This window comes from Triticum dicoccoides, chromosome 3A (assembly GCF_002162155.2).
Source record: "Triticum dicoccoides isolate Atlit2015 ecotype Zavitan chromosome 3A, WEW_v2.0, whole genome shotgun sequence".
NCBI classification, from domain to species: Eukaryota; Viridiplantae; Streptophyta; class Magnoliopsida; order Poales; family Poaceae; genus Triticum; species Triticum dicoccoides.
Window position 1 is genome coordinate 59,482,652 of NC_041384.1, and position 18,850 is coordinate 59,501,501.

General features: G+C 46.4%; 2 protein-coding genes and 1 non-coding gene across 3 annotated transcripts; all 3 read right to left on the bottom strand.

The window, feature by feature from the left end:
- Positions 1-412: 412 nt before the first annotated feature.
- LOC119267110 (amino-acid permease BAT1 homolog) lies at positions 413-6,007 on the bottom strand. The gene is made up of 7 exons (XM_037548423.1): positions 5,827-6,007; positions 5,461-5,724; positions 2,188-2,206; positions 1,699-2,100; positions 1,305-1,594; positions 1,079-1,208; positions 413-961 (listed from the first exon to the last, which is right to left on the bottom strand). Exons 1-7 carry the CDS (start codon positions 5,955-5,957, stop codon positions 614-616), a joined length of 1,584 nt encoding a protein of 527 aa, XP_037404320.1. The 5' UTR covers positions 5,958-6,007; the 3' UTR covers positions 413-613.
- Positions 6,008-6,521: 514 nt separating this feature from the next.
- On the bottom strand, positions 6,522-9,665 carry LOC119267111. The gene is made up of 3 exons (XM_037548425.1): positions 9,560-9,665; positions 8,229-9,467; positions 6,522-6,818 (listed from the first exon to the last, which is right to left on the bottom strand). Exon 2 carries the CDS (start codon positions 9,442-9,444, stop codon positions 8,230-8,232), a length of 1,215 nt encoding a protein of 404 aa, XP_037404322.1. The 5' UTR covers positions 9,445-9,467; positions 9,560-9,665; the 3' UTR covers positions 6,522-6,818; position 8,229.
- Positions 9,666-12,064: 2,399 nt separating this feature from the next.
- LOC119273919 lies at positions 12,065-12,225 on the bottom strand. Its single transcript, XR_005135048.1, has one exon. It is a non-coding gene; the product is annotated as a U1 spliceosomal RNA (small nuclear RNA).
- Positions 12,226-18,850: the final 6,625 nt, after the last annotated feature.

Below are 18,850 nucleotides of genomic sequence, written 5' to 3' on the forward strand. Positions count from 1 at the left end.
ACAAGTGCTCTACTGATTCCCTGCAAAAAGCAGTATTAGTACTGCCAACTCCAAGGAATTAGTTTTTCTTTAAATAGTTGTTAGATTTAGTTGTTGTCAAGAACAACTAGAGAAAACTGTAGGAAGATTAAAAAAATAATAAGCATGAAAGTGCTAGTAATTCATCTAACAATACAATTTACCTATATATATATATATATATATATATATATATATATATATATATATATATATATATATATATATAGGGAATGTAAATTATAGTTTGCCAAATATATATTTGCGGTTGAAATAGAAAGAAAAAATATGAGTATATCTGTTTATGTGGCTTTAGGGCCCCTCCGTGTTGTCTCGCCCCGGGCCCCAGAAATCTCAGGACCGGCCCTGGTAATTCCGAACGGAGGGAGTAAGATTTAGGGCAATCGCACGCCTTCCAGTCATGTTGAAGAAATTAATTACAACATCTCTCCTGTGGAAGGCCTTTGTATTCTATGAGATTTTATTAAGAATCTCGGACACAACCAGCCTACAGTAGCTGCAGTGGACAACTAATCCTCCCAGCAAAATTCCCGTCACATGGCGTTCCGCCACAACAATTTCGCACACTTTGAAACTAGCCGCTCAAATTGGTGACGGGTCCCTTGAACCAGTGCCTGGCACTGACGACCCAAGACGTCAAGACGAGGATGAAGAGCCCGCCGACGGCGACCGGCGTGTAGTTGAGCGTGTCCCTGGTCACCGGGTACATCACCGGCAGCGAGAAGAGCACGGTGATGGTCACCACCCAGAGCACGGCCACCCACCCCACCAGCACGCCATAGCGCCCGAGGTTGAAGGGCCCCGGCACGAAGTGCTTCCGCGCCAGCGTCACCCGGAAGAAGATGGGCAGCGCGTACGCGATGTAGAGCCCGATCGTGGCGATCGACACCATGGCCTGGAACGCCACCAGGCTGCCCAGCGACTGCAGTTTCCAATCGGAGGGTTTATCAGCGCAGGATTAACTGGAGCATGTAGCTGTACTGTTGTAGTAGTACATTGACTACTGGGTGTCAATCCAGACAAGAGGGTTCATGTTTACCGGCAACGCCATGCAGAGGGAGACGAAAGCCGAGAGCCAGACGGCGTTGATGGGCACCTCGTGCTCGTTAACTTTGTGCCACACGGACGACAGCGGCATGGCGCCGTCTCTCGAGAAAGCATACGCCATCCTAGCCATCAAACACGTGGAAATTGTGAGATTTCAGATCTAGCTATGTGCCGATCGAGAAGTGCATGCAGATACCCAAGAAGACGATGATGATCACCTCGAGTTACTTGTGACGGAGCTCATGCCGCAGAAGTAAATGGCGACGGCGACGATCCCCAGGCAGACGATCCCGCCGACGCCGCTGCCGTAGCGACTCTTGAAGGCTTGGTAGAAGACCTGGGCGATGGCGTACCCTCCAGCTTCATTGTCGGGGCTCAGCAGGGAGGGTATGTCCTTGACGGCGAAGGTGACGCCGAGTATGTATCCCCAGCCGACCACTATCGATATGCCGATGGCGCTGATGATCCCGATGGACCCGTTCGTGTCTGCGTTCTTGGTCTCCTCCGTCTGCGCGCATGCCAATGCCATGCATGCATGAGCAAAATAGCGTTACCAAGAGACCTACATATGTTGTCAGTGTCCTAACACCTACAAAAGCTCTCCTCAATTACCATATGCGCCGACGCGTCGTATCCTAAGAGCGTGTACTGGCTCATGAGGAGCCCCAGGAGGAAGATGTAGAGATGGCTGTGTATTCCGGCACTGTTGTCGGTGTTGAAACTGGTGAAGACGAACTTGGCACTGGCCCTCTCCGTAGCAACGGCCGGCACGGCGATCATGAGGACGAAGACACCTAGCATGTTCCAAGCGGCCGCGAACTGGCCGAAGAAGGAGAGCCACGCAATGGGGAGGCTGTTGATGAGGGCGTGGCTGAGCAGGATGGCGGCGTGGATGGCGATGACCTCGTACTTGGACGCCAGGTACCCTCCGCCGTTGTTGCCGCCGGTGCTCAGCAGGATGATCACCTGGATCAGCTGCGCCAGCGAGTAGTCCACGCTCGTTGTCACTGCCCACTGCAACAAAATTCTTTCTCCTGTCACTTCAGAGTTCAGAGTGAATGAGAAAACACATTCAGACAGACGAAGGTTGAGAGTTTTTACCTGTCCGACGATGTTAAACCTGCATGCATGCAACGCCAACGCAGCCGAGGGAGTAGACAACAAACATCACATCATTAGAGGCTGTCTCGAAACAGATAATTTACCGGAATGGTTCTTGTCTTGTCCCAACTAGAAGAACCATACTGGTTCTAAAAAAAAAATTAGAAGAACCATACATACTGATAGGGAAAGTATCATGTGATACCATCCCTTAAATACTCACATGATACCAACTTTCAAACAGCAATTTTAAATGTTTCGTGTTCACAAGGCATGTGTCTACGGCACCTAAAAGAATCAGGTTCAAATTCGAAATACACATTGAGAAACCAAAAATGACAAATTTAGCATGAACAGTGTCACAAAAGAGTGAAGTGCACTGTAGGTCCTCGAACTATTGCAGGAGTGTCACGTATATCCTCGAACTATGAAAATCGTCATCCAGATCCTCGAAGTGCAATAAGTGTGTCATTCAGGTCAAAAATCTGCCTAACCCCATCTGACTGGCCAGCTAGCACTGTTAACCGTGACACGCCAGATAGGGGCCCCGTAGGATAACGGATGTTGGTGGACAGTGCATCGGCAAACAGTTTTCATACGCGATGAACAATGCACGGGTGAAGAGTAAATTAAAAAGATAGCAAAAAACAGTCAAAAATCCTATAACGCACTACCATACCGCTCAAGAACGATAAATTTGAAAATGTTCACAAACGATAAATTCGAAAAATATTTGTTCATGACTTTGAAAAAATGTTCGCGAACAATAAATTTGAAGATGTTTGCAAACGATAAATTTGGAAAATATTTTAAAAACATATTTGTTCATGACTTTAAAAATATATGTGGTTTGCGACATAAAAAAAGTTCATGAACAATAAATTTGAAAAATATTTGTTCACAAATTTATAAAAATGTTCACGAAAGATAAATTTAAAATCATGTGTGATTTGAGAACATTTTTGTAAGCTGTGAACATTTAAAAGAAATATTTGTGACTTGTGACTTTAAAACAATGTTTGCGAACGATAATGTAAAAAATGTTTATTAAAGATATTTTTGACTCATGACTTTCAAATAAATGTTCGCGAACGAAAATTTTGAAAATGTTTTCGAATGATAAAGTTGAAAATGTTCGCGGACGATAAATTTGAAAATGTTCATGAATGATTAATTTTAAAAATATTTTTGATTTGCGAACATTGTTTTAAACTCATGAACATTGAAAAACTATTCGATAAGTTGAAAATGTTGGCGCACTGTTTATCGCGTATGAAAAACTATTCGCCGGTGCACTGTTGACCAATGTCCGTTACCTGTGGGTCCCCCTATCCGACTTGTCACGGTCAATGGCACCAGCTGGCCAGACAGATGGGGTCAAGCAAACGTTGGACCTGTATGCCACGCTTACTGCACTTCAAGGACCCGGATAACGATTTTCATATTTTGAGGACCTACGTGACCCCCCAGAAATAATTCAAGGACCTACAATGCACTTTACTCGTCACAAAAAGGCAAAAGCAAAATTAACACTATTCACGTCTAGATCTTTTTTTCTCAATGTGCATTTTGAATTTGAAGCTGATTTTTTATGGGTTGTAACACATTCCTTCTGAACAGTCACATTTTTTCAAAAAATTAAAATATTTAGAATTGATTTTTTTAAACAATGAGAGCATGTGGATCTGGGAGTTGATATCACTGTATATTCTCCCCATACTAATAGTAGCATATACTACTCCCTCCGTGTAAAAATATAAGAGCGTTTAGATCACTTGATCTAAATGCTCTTATATTTCTTTACAGATGGAGTACTATTCAATGATATCACTGAATGTTCTCCCCATACTAATAGTAGCATATACTACTATCCAAACACCCGTCACCATCAAATCAAAATCAGATTTTTCCCAGAAAAAAAAATCAAGATCAGATTCTATGGCGTGAATCAGGAGTCTAGTGGCCAGCCGCACATGTCAAAGCACGCAAGTGGAGCGAGCACATGAACACAAGCCAAAGATCCACGTCACCCCGTTAAACAACGTCAAATGCAGATCCATTTGCACTAGCACAGACTGGCAACTTTGATTCCATCTGATTGGATGGAGCAAAGAAAAAGATTATTCCAATTTCTATCCCGATTCTGATTGTCACAGAATCTGCTAGCTAAGACGGTTGTGGAACTGCCAGCCGTTCCGACGGTTGGTGGCACGGAGAAGAATCTTGATGCCTCGGCTTCCGCTAATAGATAAATAGGGTTAGTCCTCGTAGGGGGAGGGGGCGCTTGGGCGGATGTGGACGTTTCTTTTTCAAGTCAATTTTTTGAGCTTCGGTCCTTCTCAAGTTCAGTTGTCAGACCATATTAGACGAGCTCCTCCGAGGCGCTGATCCTTATGGATATGTGCATGAAGACATCCCCGTTGTCATCGACAAGGTCAGACTGGCTTCGTTTTGGCGGTGGCAGTAGTCTCGTTTGATGGTACATGGACCTCGATGTATTTTTTATTATGTTTGAGGTGTTTTATATTTTTGATAAATCCTTATAATACTCCCTCCATTCTAAAATATAGTGCGCCCGCGCTTTTCGAGGTCGAACTTTGACCATAAATTTAACGAACGAGACCGACTGCGGCGGGAGAAAAAGTTACATAATTAAAAACTTCTTTCGAATACGAAATCACTGATATAACTTTTGCTCCCGCCGCAATCGGTCTTGATAGTTAAATTTACGGTCAAAGTTGAAGCACGTAGATAGAGGAAGCACTACATTGTGGAATGGAGGGAGTATAGGTTTGATCCTTTTCGGAAAGAAAAAAAGACTGCTGTGGAAATGTCGTTTGAAAAAGAAATAAGAATGGGATCATTTGGGCAGCGCACGTGCAGTGCAGCATGGACTCTGTGTGCCGGCCGGACTAGATGTACTACTACTCGTGTTCAACCGGTCCAGTTCATGCAAAGAAATGAATCAAAAGATATTTGCACGTCTCTTTCCAGCTTGAGGCAAAACTACGCCCATTCAATTCAACATCTAATTTTCGCACTATAGTTTCAAGGAGAAGCACGTGCAGTCGCCTCAAAATTCGTCATGTCAAGACTTTTACGCCCCCTCCCTCCCAGAAATTCCAGGGTTTTTTATCTTGAGAAATGGATATTCCGGTATTGCACGGGCAGGACTTAACCACGTAGTACTCCAATTTCTTCAATTCATTCATGGCGGGCTAGTACGAATTGCACGGTCGACTGCAATAAGTGAAGTGAGTTGAGTGATCTTACCATCCGGTGAGCCAGGAGGCGAAGGGGCCCCAGCGTCGCTCGGTGCAGAGCCTGGCGCTCCAGAAGTAGAGGCCGCCGGAGGTCGGGTAGGCGGAGCAGATCTCGGCCATGGCCAACCCGACGACGACGGTGAAGGCGCCGGCGATGGGCCAGCCGTAGACCATGGTGACCGGCCCGCCGAACTCGAGCCCCGTCCCGTACAGCGTCGTGATGCCCGTCAGCACCGACACGATCGAGAAGGTCACCGAGAAGTTGGACAGCAGCCTGCATGCATTCGCAGCACGCTTTAGCAAGTGCGATTTCTGAATCAAATGAAATGGAGACGGTGAAAAGTTAATGTGGAGTAGGACTAGGAGGAGCACGTACGAGAGATTGCGCTTGAGCTGCGGTTCGTAGCCGAGCAGCCGGAGCTTTTTGGAGTCGTAGTCGTCGGCGGATGTCGCGGCGGCGGCGGCCTCGTCGGCGGCGAGCCGGCTGTAGCTGCCCTGCCCTGCCATGCTCGCTCTCTTTCTGTTGCCTGAAGACTAATAACAACTACCAGTCCGAGATCCAGATGCTATCCGTCCAGATGGCTCATCACACGAGCTTATAGAGAGGGACGGAGAGTGCGTGCGCTAAGGTAGGGCCCGCCTGTCTGCCTCAGATTCCGTGGAGAATCCATCCGGCCATGTGAAATGGCGATCGCGTGCGTTGGGCGACGATCTCCTCCTGTCCCTCGTGCTGATTAGATTAGCCCACGCATCTTCACACGATCCAAGGGATTTTTGCCAACATGGTTCTACAGCCTGACTAGCTACTGGAATACAAGAAGGCTCGTTCAAGTTAACACAAAACTGACACGTTTCAGTAATGCAGAAAACCATGACAGTGTAAAGTTTCTACCACGTTCCAATAGGGTTACAACAGAAAGAAAAAAAAAAAGGGACCGGTCTCGAATTTTCATGGTTTTAAGATTATTTTTTCCCAGCTCCCAAGATAACAATTATTCCATGAAGTTGTAATTTTCTTTTCCAAATTCATGGCCTCTCCTAAGAGAGACTCGCAGACAATGTATTTTGAAATTAGAGTCACAAAGCCAAACTGTCAGTCCTGCTTTCACAAAAAGACAAAGGATAGATGACAATCCGATGCATACATGATTAAGAGTCCTCCAGGACATTGTCACGCATGGTCCATCCACACATGCAAGCGAAACATACTAGCAAAGTAGATTCTACAGACGGTAAAAAGATTCACGAGAAGGCTCGCACAATTCAACTGAGCAAACTGGCTTCATCGACAAATTAGCAGCACGCGACATCGTCATCAGGAAAAAGAGTGGCGCCTCTTTGGATGATGCACGTTGTAGAATGCTTGGCCTGTAAGCGCAAAGAGCAGCAGATACATTAGACACCAAGCAAACAGAGAGTGAAGCCAGCGATATACTCCTGTGCTACGCCATGGTGGGGATAAAAATTCGGCAGCATAAAAAGGATCATTGACAATTACAACGCATAAAAATTCCAAACGCAATTTTCAGCTCCTTTTCTGAAGATGACACCCAAAGCTGACACAAAAATGACAAGACATGTAAAATCGGTTCAACCAAATAGGATATCATAATCCACCACAATGCCAAACACGGCCTTAATCAACACACTTGGTGTATCAACTAATAAGACAGTGTTATGTTATTACTATTATTAACCGAAAAAGGATAATTCAAGGCAAAATTTGCTCGTTTCAATAGAATACCATTCGTCGGGTCTAAAACACACCATCCTTAGCGCCTGGTGAAACTGCTGCACTCTTTATTAGTATGTCACATTCTGTTAGCCTACAAAAATATTCTTCAAAATTATCATAATAACTATGTTGCCCCTCAAGCTTAAATGAGCAAAAAGGAAAAGGAAATTGAAACGCTCATTGTTGACCAGCTTGCCTGTTAGCCAGCTTGTGTCAGTAAACAAGAGCATACAATAAGTTGACAATACAGCAATACAAAAGAATGGCTGAAGAAACATTCGCTGTGCTACTTAGGTTGATTGGGAGAAAATACCACCAAAACCCACACTGACATCCAAATGGTAAAAATCTATGCATGCATGTTGTTAGGCTATTTTAGGGTATACTTAATACATTAATGACCATGCTAATCGTTGGGCGAATGAAAAAAAGTGGAGTTCGTGAGATATGACTTAGAAGATCCTGCTTGATGTACATATAAAGATTAATACAAACTAGGCCCCAGTAAATCTGCAATCCAATTTGGCGTCTAAGAATAACCAAAAAGGCCTTAAGAATCAAAATAATGAAATAGCCCTTTCGGTTTACATTAATCTAGTAAAATCACATTAATATAAACCTACAAATACATACTCCCTCGGCACCAAAATGTAACACGTTTTTTGGTTTTGCATAGGGCATAAAAAACATCTTACATTTTGTTAAAGAGAGAGTATTTGCCAGTTTCTTCCTAAGATGGCAGTATATCCTTTTTTTAATGGTTCTTCACAAAACTCCAGTGAGGAGGAGCTATTATTTACATGGTCTACTTATTGATCCTTAAACCAACATTCAACTAGATGTCATTGTTAGTTGTTATATTATCAGCTGGGAGAGCTACTAGCTACATAACTGCAAGCGACATTAACAAGTCAAGTTTAACTAAATCAGAAAAAAATGATTGGGTATTGACTATTGAGAATGACGCTTAGAACTGGCTTAACTCATTTTTATAGCCTCACTCTGACACATGGTAAATATGTGCATACAAATACAGTACTCACCTCAGCGGTGAAAACCAGCCTCTTGACTCAGCAGATTTCCTGTGTAAATACACATAGACTGGAAATCTTCCAGCTGCCACAAATCTGTGTAAGTTTCTGTTTTTGGATCATAAACCTGTAGCAGCCCCGTTAGTTGCATCACAAAGACAATCCTCTCGTCATCTAACACCAGCAAAGGATAACTAAAATGATCCTCACGTCGGTAATAACCTATGCTGTACTTTTTAACCCAGACACCTTTCTCACGATCCATCAGAAACCATAGGTCCATCGATTGAGGTGAACTATGATGAACCTGCGCCACCACTAAGGACCCATTCAAATTGGTTATGGAGAGAATCCCCACAGCTCTGGGGTCCTCGAAGACAGGAAGCACATCTTCTTCGTCATATAAGCTGCTGACTTGTTCCGGACCATCAATCGGCGGCATCCAAACTTCTGTCTCCAGGTTGAATGCAGCTATGCTGGCTGGTTTGATGGTCACCTTCGACTGATACATGTTTGAAAAATCCATCAAGAAATACACGACCCCATCGATGGCCGCGCTTTTCATGGTGTGATCGGAAAAGACACGGCCCGGAGGTCCTGGTCTTGCCCTCCACCGTCCAGGGCTGCGGCCGTTGAGAGTCATGACCTCGCAGAGCTGCTGCGGACTAACCAGAGGGCGAATTTCAAGGAAGCGGAACGCCTTGTACACTCCTGTGGAGGGGACTTTCCCAAAAATGCACGAGTCCATGGATGCCTTTCTGGTCTTCAGCAAACCAGCATACTTCATGGAGATGACTTGCGACGAGCTGATGACAGCACCCGTGGCCGGGTCGAGCAGGGTGACAGGCACGCCCAGAGGGTGGCGCCCTCCGACGAGGCAGACACGGTCGAGGCGCGTGCGCTGCACTCTCAGGTCGGGGTCGGAGGTGCGTATCCGCTTGATGACGTTGCCGGAGAGCAGATCCACGATGCTGACGCCGCGGGACTCGCCGTCGGCGAAGGTGGTGGCGAGGAGCGGGCCCGGGTGGCGGGCCGCGTGGGCCTTGACGAAGAGCGGGTCCAAGGTGAGAGAGCGCCACGAGGGGCTGACGGCGCGGAGGCGGCATACATCCTTCGCCGGGAGACGCAGCAGGATGTCGTAGAGCGCGTCGCGGGGCAGCTCGCCGGCGATGTGTTCCGGGGGCCGCAGCTCGCCCCGCTTGTCCGAGTCCGACGACGGCGACGCCATCGCTGAGGTCGACAATGCTAGATCTGCAAACAGCACCACGAGAGCTAATCTGAGTAATGTGACCACGAAATGGTGAGCTCAAATGAAGCCGCGCGGGCGGAGCAAGAGTGAGAACCAGGGCGGCGTGGGGATCGCCGGCGTCGGTGGTGCGAGCGGACGGGCGGCGGCGAGGTCAGGGTTCCAGAGGTAGGTGTTTGGAGGTTGGGGTTGTAGCCTGGGACTGAGAGAATGGGAGAGGCTGAACAGCCCATCAGAATTGGTGTAGCCTGGGCATGGCCCAGTAGAAGTTGCATAACAATTAATTGACGCACTTCGGCCCCGCAAGGCAGATAAATATTTCATGGTCATTCTGTTTTTTTTCTACTTTAAATGATCTGGGACTTCGAAAAGGTCCAAAAATTTAAAAAACTGAGGATTTTCAAATAAAATATTTAATAGATCATAAAATGTTTGTGGGTTGAAAATATGTTCCTAAAATTATAAGAAATGCTTTCTTATTCAAAAAATGTTCAAGATTTTGAAAACAAATGTTCAGAAAATCAAAAAATGTTCACGATTTTTTAGAGTTCGTGTATTAAAAGAGATTCATGAAATTGAACAAAATTTCACCAATTCAAAAAATGTTCGTGAATGGAAAAATATACTAAAAATTAAAAATGGCTCGTGACTTACAAAATAGTTTATTTATTGTTAAAATGTTCGTTGATTCCAAAATGTACGTTAAATAAAAAAAATCTTCGTGTATTTCAAAAATTGTTCCACCAATTTCCAAAACAATGTTCGTCCATTCTAGAAATGTGCGCTGATTCAAGAAAATTGTTAAAAAAATGTTTGCAAATAGTATAAAATGTTCATGAATTCAAAAAATATTCTTGGCTTCTGAAAATGTTCAAAAAATTGTAAAAGTGCTTATGAATTTGAAAATGTTCAAGATTGCAAATATGTTCATGAGTTAAAAAAACATTATTTCACGAGATTGAGCAAAATATGATCATGACTATTGGAGATTATAAAAAAAATCCCGTTACAATGCATGGGTCCTTTTGCTAGTGGTAGAAAAAATGTATTTGACGGTCACTAAAAAAGGATAAGTATTTTTTTACTCTTTTTACGATTCAAAGAGCTATATTGGTCAAGACATGATTATACAGTCATTGTATATACAAACCTCTAAAATCTAGGAATAAAGTTTATCCAAAGGCAATACCTTCAATATGGGCTAAGTTAGAGCATCTACGGCCGGACTAGGCAAATCGGACCACTCAAATGCCCGCGGACGTGACTGGGTGCGTCCGCAAACGGTGACATGTCACGCCTTATACTTGGTGTTGTATATTCGAGTCTCTCATATTTCATCCCATATAACCATACAAAACCATGCAAAATAAACCTACGTACCATGACAAGCTAGCTACTACGCGTCATTGTCGGATATGAGGGGAGGAAACCGAGTGTGTTTGAGCGGGGTGAGGCAACTACATAGCTTCCTTCAAATTTCCTTCCCACCATCAACCAACGAGCGTGTCCCACCCGGTCCAATAAGCCGACGCTGTGTTGATGATGACATGACACCCCCATAGGGTGCCCATAAAGTGCGGCTTAATGGGTTTACATCTTGTAACTACCGAAAAATGGATTATCCTAGTTCAAAGAAAAAACAAATCACAAGGCGGGACAAAACAATATCCATGAAAACCATAAATCCTAGAGAGTACCGGAACAAAAAAACAAGTGGACAATCATAGTGAATTTGAATGACCATCTTCATAAAAGTCTGATGGTCACTAATCCACACAATCTAAGTAAACTGCTGCTTGCTCGCACGCGTTTTCGAAACGGACAACTAATCCCCATGACCACAGGCAGGAGCAAACCGATGCTCACCCAGGTATTGAGAAGGTCGATCGGTGGGATCTAACTAAGCGCCGCCATTAAAAAGAAATTGACTAATCGTTGGATGGAAACAAGCAAGCTTGTACCCCAGAAACAAAAGGAACGAGGTGTACTATATGACACAAACGATTCGCCACAAACTTGGGTTGGGTTAAGCTAGGACATTCAAACGGTTTTTGTGTGTCTCATTGCTTCATGCGTGAGGGCAAGTGCTCGACCGACCAACTTCCTATTTGGTTGATCGAATTATACGACACAAACGATTCGCCACAAACGTCACCTTCTGCGACGCATCTTTCTCCCGTTGACCGAGCATCACCGCATTGATCCTAACATCATCCTGAAATCATAGTGCGTCCCATTTTTTACTAGTGTGTTTCAGACTCTTTGTTCGACTCAATACATGTTTTGAAACGGACGACAATCGAGATAACCACATTGATGGGAAAAAAAGGTTGATGCTGCGCTTGTGGTTTGTCATTGAGACTTTTAGCAAGACACGTGCACTGCAGAGTTGGGGGTGGTCCTTTGAAGCTCAGACCATGCTTACGTTAACAAGCTTATATATAGACCATGCTTCAATAAGAAATTTAATTCAATGCGAACCTCAAAGTGAGGACTGAAATGTTAAGGGCCAAGAATTCAGGGACCTAGATGTAAAAGGCAGCAAAGCAAAAGCTTAAGCCAGCTTCGAAACCAGGGGCCAAAATTAAATTTTACAGAATTGGCAAGGGCTGCACGAACGCGTACCTCCTCTACCACAAATTACGACGTTCACTCTCCCACTTAGGGAGATGATAGGCCGGCGCACTCACCAGGTGCAATGTGGGCCACTAACCTAGGCCACGGGCCTTATTGATCGCCCGTCGACCCCGTCCAGGTAAGTATGGAACAAGGGTGCACTCGGCTCTCCTTTTATAGCGAGCTCTCCCGCTCGATGCTCTCGGCTAGGCGAGGTGGGACTGGGCTCTCTCAGGAGGTTAGCTGGGCTCGTGTTTGCTCGTGTCTGGGCACATCAACATACGTGGGCCTTGAGAGCCGTGGCAGCTTTGCCTTTCGTGGGCCTTGAGGGTGAGAAACGTCGCGTTTGTGGAGCCTCGGTCTTATTAAAAAAAATACTGATTCTATTTATTTTATACTCTTTCTATAGAAAAACTTTTGCTAAAGAGAGAGAATCGTTTTACAACAGCGAGGCATCTTCACGGTGCGATCGGCCTATCGTATGTTGGCAGATACAAAAAGGCATGGAGAAGACTGCCTCGAAGGGAATACAGGTTCTTCTGATTATGAAGTTGAAGCTAAATCTTGGACCTCGCTCTCGTCAGTCCAAGTCCCGGGAAAGATTCGTAATTTTTTGTGGCGATTAGCTAAGCACACCATCGCCACTGAAGATGTTCGGCATGGAAGGAATATGGCCAACGATGACAAATGCCAGCTTTGCGGGATGTGGGATAGTTGGCGCCATTCACTCTTGGAGTGCTCTATTGCCCGCTGCGTTTGGGCTCTGGTCGATGATGATGTGGCTGACTATGTTCAAGCGTCGACTGAGCCAAATGCCAAGCTTTGGCTATTTTCAACTATCGACGACTTACCACATGCTAGCATGATCAAGTTAGTTGTTACTCTATAGGCTATTTGGGCAGCAAGAAGAAAAGCGATCCATGAGGGAATCCTTCAGAGTCCACATGCCACTCATGGCTTCGTCACTAGCTTCATATCCGAATTGGAGTCCTTGAAAACTGAGTCTTGCAAAGCAACGCATCCAGTTACGGGTGGGATGCGGGTGAGAAATACAATGAAATGGACAGCGTCAAGCCTCGGGGTGGCGAAGATACAAGTTGACGGAGGTTTTGCAAGAAATGGTAATAGTGGCGCATCCACTACGGCTTGCCGTGATCACATAGACCTCTTCTTGGGTTCATCAGCTATGGTATTCACTGACATTCACTAGTAGAAAACAGGGCTATGGTCCAGGCCGGCTCAACCCATTAGTCCCGGTTCAGTGTAGAACCGGAACAATGTGGGCATTGGTCCTGGTTCGTGAGCCCAGGGGGCCGGCCGGGCCACGTGGGCCATTGGTCCCGGTTCGTCTGGACCTTTTGGTCCCGGTTGGTGGGAGGAACCGGGACCAATGGGCCTCGCTCCTAGCCCACCACCATTGGCCCCGGTTGGTGGCTTGAACCGGGACCAAAGGCTCCCCTTTAGTCCCGGTTCATGCCACCAACCGGGACCAATGAGGTGCCTATATATACCCCCTCGCGCAAGAGCAGAGCACAGTGCTCTGTTTTTTCTGGCCGAGGGGGAGAGGGCTTTGTGGTGCTCTAGCTCATCTCCTATGCACATGAGGTGTTCGATGGAATGCCCGAGCCACACTACTTAAGCTTTCTCCTCTCGAAGCTCGATCTCCAAGCTCCATTTTCCTCGATATTTGTCTAGATTTAGCGGTCCGTCACGCCCCGTCCCCGTCTTCACCGCCGTCGATCACCCGCGCCGATCTCATCACCGACACCACCGTAGTGAGCCTCTTGTTCTTATCTTCTTTCTGAAAGGAAAAATATTCTTACTTGTATGTTTAGATAGATACTTGTATCATTTTCTTACATTTATTATTGCATCTTATATAGTGCGATGGTTTTGGTATTCGCCCCCGTCGGCCCTCGTCCTGTCTATGATTCGGATTTGGTATGTATATTATCTTTATAACTATTGGTTCATTTATTGTTTATGAAAATTATGCCGACCAACGTGACATAGATTTTATTTATCTAGGATGTATGTGAATCGGAAATGCCAACCGACCCTATTGTCGAGAGGTTAAATTTAGTTGAAGAAGAAAACAATTTGTTGAAGGAAAAAATAAAAAAAATTGAGGAGGAGAAGATGATATTGGAGTTGCATGTTGCGGATGTCGTCGATGATCACAAGATCAAGATGGATGCAACGCGCTTGAAGATTAGAAAGATTAGAAAATATGACATTCATACCGAGGCTTGGTATCATTATGCCGTTGGATCAATTGTTATCTTGGTTGCGATTATGATCGCATTTGTTTTCGCATTGAAATGTTTTACATAGTTTCAATGTATGGTTTAATTAATTAGATGCTCTGGAGAGCTATATGTTGTTAGATGAGAACTATGTATGCACTTTGGTTTTAATGTGATGATGAACTTCTATTAATTTGGACACTTAATTATATATAATGCACGCAGATGAACCGGCAATGGATGTACGGTGACACACACCCGCGAGTACATTAAGGGCGTGCATGAGTTTCTCGATGCGGCTGAGGCAAACAAGCAGAATGGTTTTATGTGTTGTCCATGCACTGAATGTGGGAATACGAGGTCTTACTCTAACCGGAAAATCCTTCACTCCCACCTGCTTTACAAGGGTTTCATGCCACACTATAATGTTTGGACGAGGCACGGAGAAATAGGGGTTATGATGGAAGACGGTGAAGAAGAAGAGTACGATGACAACTATGTGCCCCCTGAATACGGTGATGCTGCAACGGGGGGAGCTGGTGAAGATCAAGAGGAACCAGACGATGTGCCCAATGATGCTGCCACGGGTGAAGCTGCTGAAGATCAAGAGGAACCAGACGATGCGCCCGATGATGATGATCTCCGCCGGGTCATTGTCGATGCAAGGACGCAATGCATTAGTCAAAAGAAGAAGCTGAAGTTCGATCGCATGTTAGAGGATCACAAAAAAGGGTTATACCCCAATTGCGAAGATGGCAACATAAAGCTCGGTACCGTACTGGAATTGCTGCAGTGGAAGGCAGAGAATGCTGTGACTGACAAAGGATTTGAGAAGCTACTGAAAATATTGAAGAAGAAGCTTCCAAAGGATAACGAATTGCCCGACAGTACATACGCAGCAAAGAAGGTCGTATGCCCTCTAGGATTGGAGGTGGAGAAGATACATGCATGACCTAATGACTGCATCCTCTACCGCGGTGCATACAAGGATCTGAACGCATGCCCGGTATGCGGTGCGTTGCGGTATAAGATCAGACGAGATGACCCTGGTGATGTTGACGGCGAGCCCCTCAGGAAGAGGGTTCCTGCGAAGGTGATGTGGTATGCTCCTATAATACCACGGTTGAAACGTCTGTTCAGAAACGAAGAGCATGCCAAGTTGATGCGATGGCACAGTGAGAACCGAAAGAAAGATGGGAAGTTGAGAGCACCCGCTGACGGGTCGCAGTGGAGAAAAATCGAGAGAAAGTACTGGGATGAGTTTGCAAAGGACCCAAGGAATGTATGGTTTGCTTTAAGCGCGGATGGCATTAATCCTTTCGGGGAGCAGAGCAGCAATCACAGCACCTGGCCCGTGACTCTATGTATGTATAACCTTCCTCCTTGGATGTGCATGAAGCGGAAGTTCATTATGATGCCAGTTCTCATCCAAGGCCCTAAGCAACCCGGCAACGAAATTGATGTGTACCTAAGGCCATTAGTTGAAGAACTTTTACAGCTGTGGAATGGAAACGGTGTACGTACGTGGGATGAGCACAGACAGGAGGCAATCTTGCTTTGAACCTTGCTTTGAACCTGCAAAAGACATTCCGAGCCGAAGGCAATCGTATTCAAGCACCAAATCCAAGTTTGAATCGACATCTAAAGGAACCGAAAGTGCTCAGGCGTCAAGCCTGTTAAGGTTTGTCGGTTACAATTCCACTCGGCATACCGAGGCAAATTTAAAGCGTCGAGCCAGAAGAAGTTTTTTACCCCTCCTGTGGAGGGCTGGAAGGTGCAACAAATTCATCAAGGTTAATCCCGTCGGCGATCCGAGTGGCAGCTGCAAGGAAAGTTTCCATAAAAGACCTGAAGTCGTGCTTCTTGGTATTGGCCACCCGAAGGGCCGCCAGCTTCTCTTCTCGCGCATCTTTGCAGTGGACTCGGGCCAGACACAGAGCGACATCTGCACCACACCGAGCCGAGGACTTCTTCCACTCCTGCACTCGACCAGGAATCGTGTTCAAGCGGGCCATCAGCGACTCAAGGTCATTCTGAAGTGTCTCCTCAGGCCAGAGCGTCGAGTCGATGCGAGATGTGGCGGCCTTCAGCCTTGCGAGATAGTCCACGACAGCTGCAACACGAGACTCCAGTCGGAAAACATCCATGGCAACTTCGTCGTTCACCGGAGAATTGACGGGGTCGAGGTTTGGCTCCAGTCGGCTGGTTTCTTCTTCAAAGTTTTGACAAAATTCTGCAAGGATGATCACTAAGTCAAGGGGATAGTCGAATGGAAAAAGCCACAATTGGAAATATTTGCCAAACATGGAGGTTTACCTTCAAGCATAAGAAACAGCTTCTTGGCAAGGCCACTCAGGAAGGCCTCCAGTTCAGTTTTCTTCTTAGTCAATTTGCTGACTTGGTCGGTCAGGGCAGCTTTATCAGTTTTCAGTCGACTGACCTCCTTGTTGGCAATCCCAAGAGCAGCTTTCAGATTGGTATTGTCTTGTTCGAGCTTGGTAACTGAAGCTAACTTCTCGTCAGCAAGCTTGATCTTCTCAGCTAGCTCAAGGTCTTTCTTCTGCTGGGCCTCCCTTACCTTACCTGCAAGTTACAGCAAGATCAGATTTTGAAACAAGCAAGGGGAAAAGCAGTCGTCAGGGTCTCACCAAACATACCTTCGGTCTCCTCCTTTGCCTTTGTCAGCTTCTCCTGAACCAGCTTCAGGCTCAGCTCGACTTGAGTATGTTTTTGTTCCAGCTCTGAGTAGCGAGCCACAAGATCACAGGAGTTCTGCGAAGAACCAATCGACTAAATGTCAAATATAATTCACTTCCGAGTGAAAAAGGGAAAAACACACGTTTCTAAGACTACAGCCAAATACAAGCATTCGACCGTAGTCTCGGGGACTACACCCAGTGGGTGCACTCAGCGTGCCCCCACTAATCCCGATGAAGACAAAGTCGACCAGTCGACCTCAAAAAAAAAAAGAGATGCATTCTCTAAGACTGTGATCAACTGCAAGCAGTCGACCACAGTCTCGGGGACTACACCCAGTGGGTGCACTCAGCGTGCCCCCACCGGTTTGTGAAATCCAGTCGACATAGTCGACTGAAAGAAAAATTGACGTCATAAAGCCTAAGGCCGACTGCCAGCAGTCGGCCTTAGCCTTGGGGACTACACCCAGTGGGTGCACTCAGCGTGCCCCCACCGGTTTGTGAAATCCAGTCGACCAGTCGACTGACAGAAAGATTGACATCATAAAGCCTAAGGCCAACTGCCAGCAGTCGACCTTAGCCTTGGGGACTACACCCAGTGGGTGCACTCAGCGTGCCCCCGCTAACTCGGAGTTTATTCGACACACCCACTGGGTGACTACTGTAAATTCCGGAAAAGAAAAGTTTTTGGTAGCATATCCAACAGAACAAACAGTGGTCGACTGACCTGGACATTGCTTTGGAGGGCAGAACTGGCGTCATAAGCTGCCTGGCTCGCATCCCGGATGGTCTTCAGCTGCTCCATCATGAGTCCCGCCTGGCGTATTGCCTCCTTCGCTGCGCCAGCTTGGTCCTCTGGGACGTGGTGCGTCGTGAAGAGGGAGGGCTGCTGAGCACTCGTCAGCGGATTTGCGAAGGACACCGTGTGTCGAGTGGTGTTCTCTTCCTCCACAGTCAGAATCTCAGGCGCCGTCACATCCTGAGGCACCTTACTGGCGGACGCTTTCCGACTCCTCCTGCGTGTCAGTGGTTCTTCATCCTCGTCGTCGTCAGGGAGATTGATAACAGTGTTGGGTGGAGCTGCGGAGAAGAATCAGGATCAGAGATCGCGAGTCAGTCGACTAAGAACGGTGTTAAGAATACAGTACCTGGGTTCGAAGTTGCTGCATCCTCCATCTTGTGGTCGTCAGCCCGAGCTGAGGTTTCAGAAGTAGCAGCACTGCAACTCCAAAGAATCAGTCGACTAACTTCAGCGTCGACCAGAGATAAAGTTCACACAAAATGAGAAGACTCAAACGACACAATTACCCTGATATGGTGGGGATGGACACCTTCATCTTCGGCAGGAGCTTGGTCGGCTTTGGCGGAGCCCCCCTAGGCTGCTTCGGCGCCTTTTTAGTCGGCGCTGGAGAAGTGGTCCTAGGGCGCTTGGTCGACTGCGTCGCAACCCCCTTGCCACGTTCAGTCGAAGGGTCGTGGACGAGCTTCGACCGCCTTTCCGAGCGCGGTGGCACGACCTCCTCCTCTTCCTCCTCGTCTTCGGCGTCATCATCATCGCCGTCGTCATCATCATCGTCGTCGTCGTCCCCTGCAACGTCCGAGTCCCATTCCTCCTCGTCCTGGCTCTCGCCCCCACTCGCCTCACCCTCCTCAGTCGGAGTTTGTGCCCCATTGGGCATCGAGTACATCTCGGTGAGGGCCTAGCAGATATCAAGACAATGATCAGTCGACCAGTCGGCAGAGTAGACAGAGATGAACGCGACAAGAATGCAGTGGAGAGCAGGGCAAGTGTACCTTATTTGGATCACTGTTGTGGTCGAGTGGAGGAAT

Coding starts and splice junctions, on each gene's coding strand:
- LOC119267110 (XM_037548423.1), bottom strand. CDS start 5,957: ATGGCAGGGCAGGGCAGCTACAGCCGGCTCGCCGCCGACGAGGCCGCC. Junction 5,725..5,826: donor CAGCTCAAGCGCAATCTCTC/GTACGTGCTCCT, acceptor GAATGCATGCAG/GCTGCTGTCCAACTTCTCGG. Junction 1,209..1,304: donor TCCGTCACAAGTAACTCGAG/GTGATCATCATC, acceptor TTTGATGGCTAG/GATGGCGTATGCTTTCTCGA.
- LOC119267111 (XM_037548425.1), bottom strand. CDS start 9,444: ATGGCGTCGCCGTCGTCGGACTCGGACAAGCGGGGCGAGCTGCGGCCC.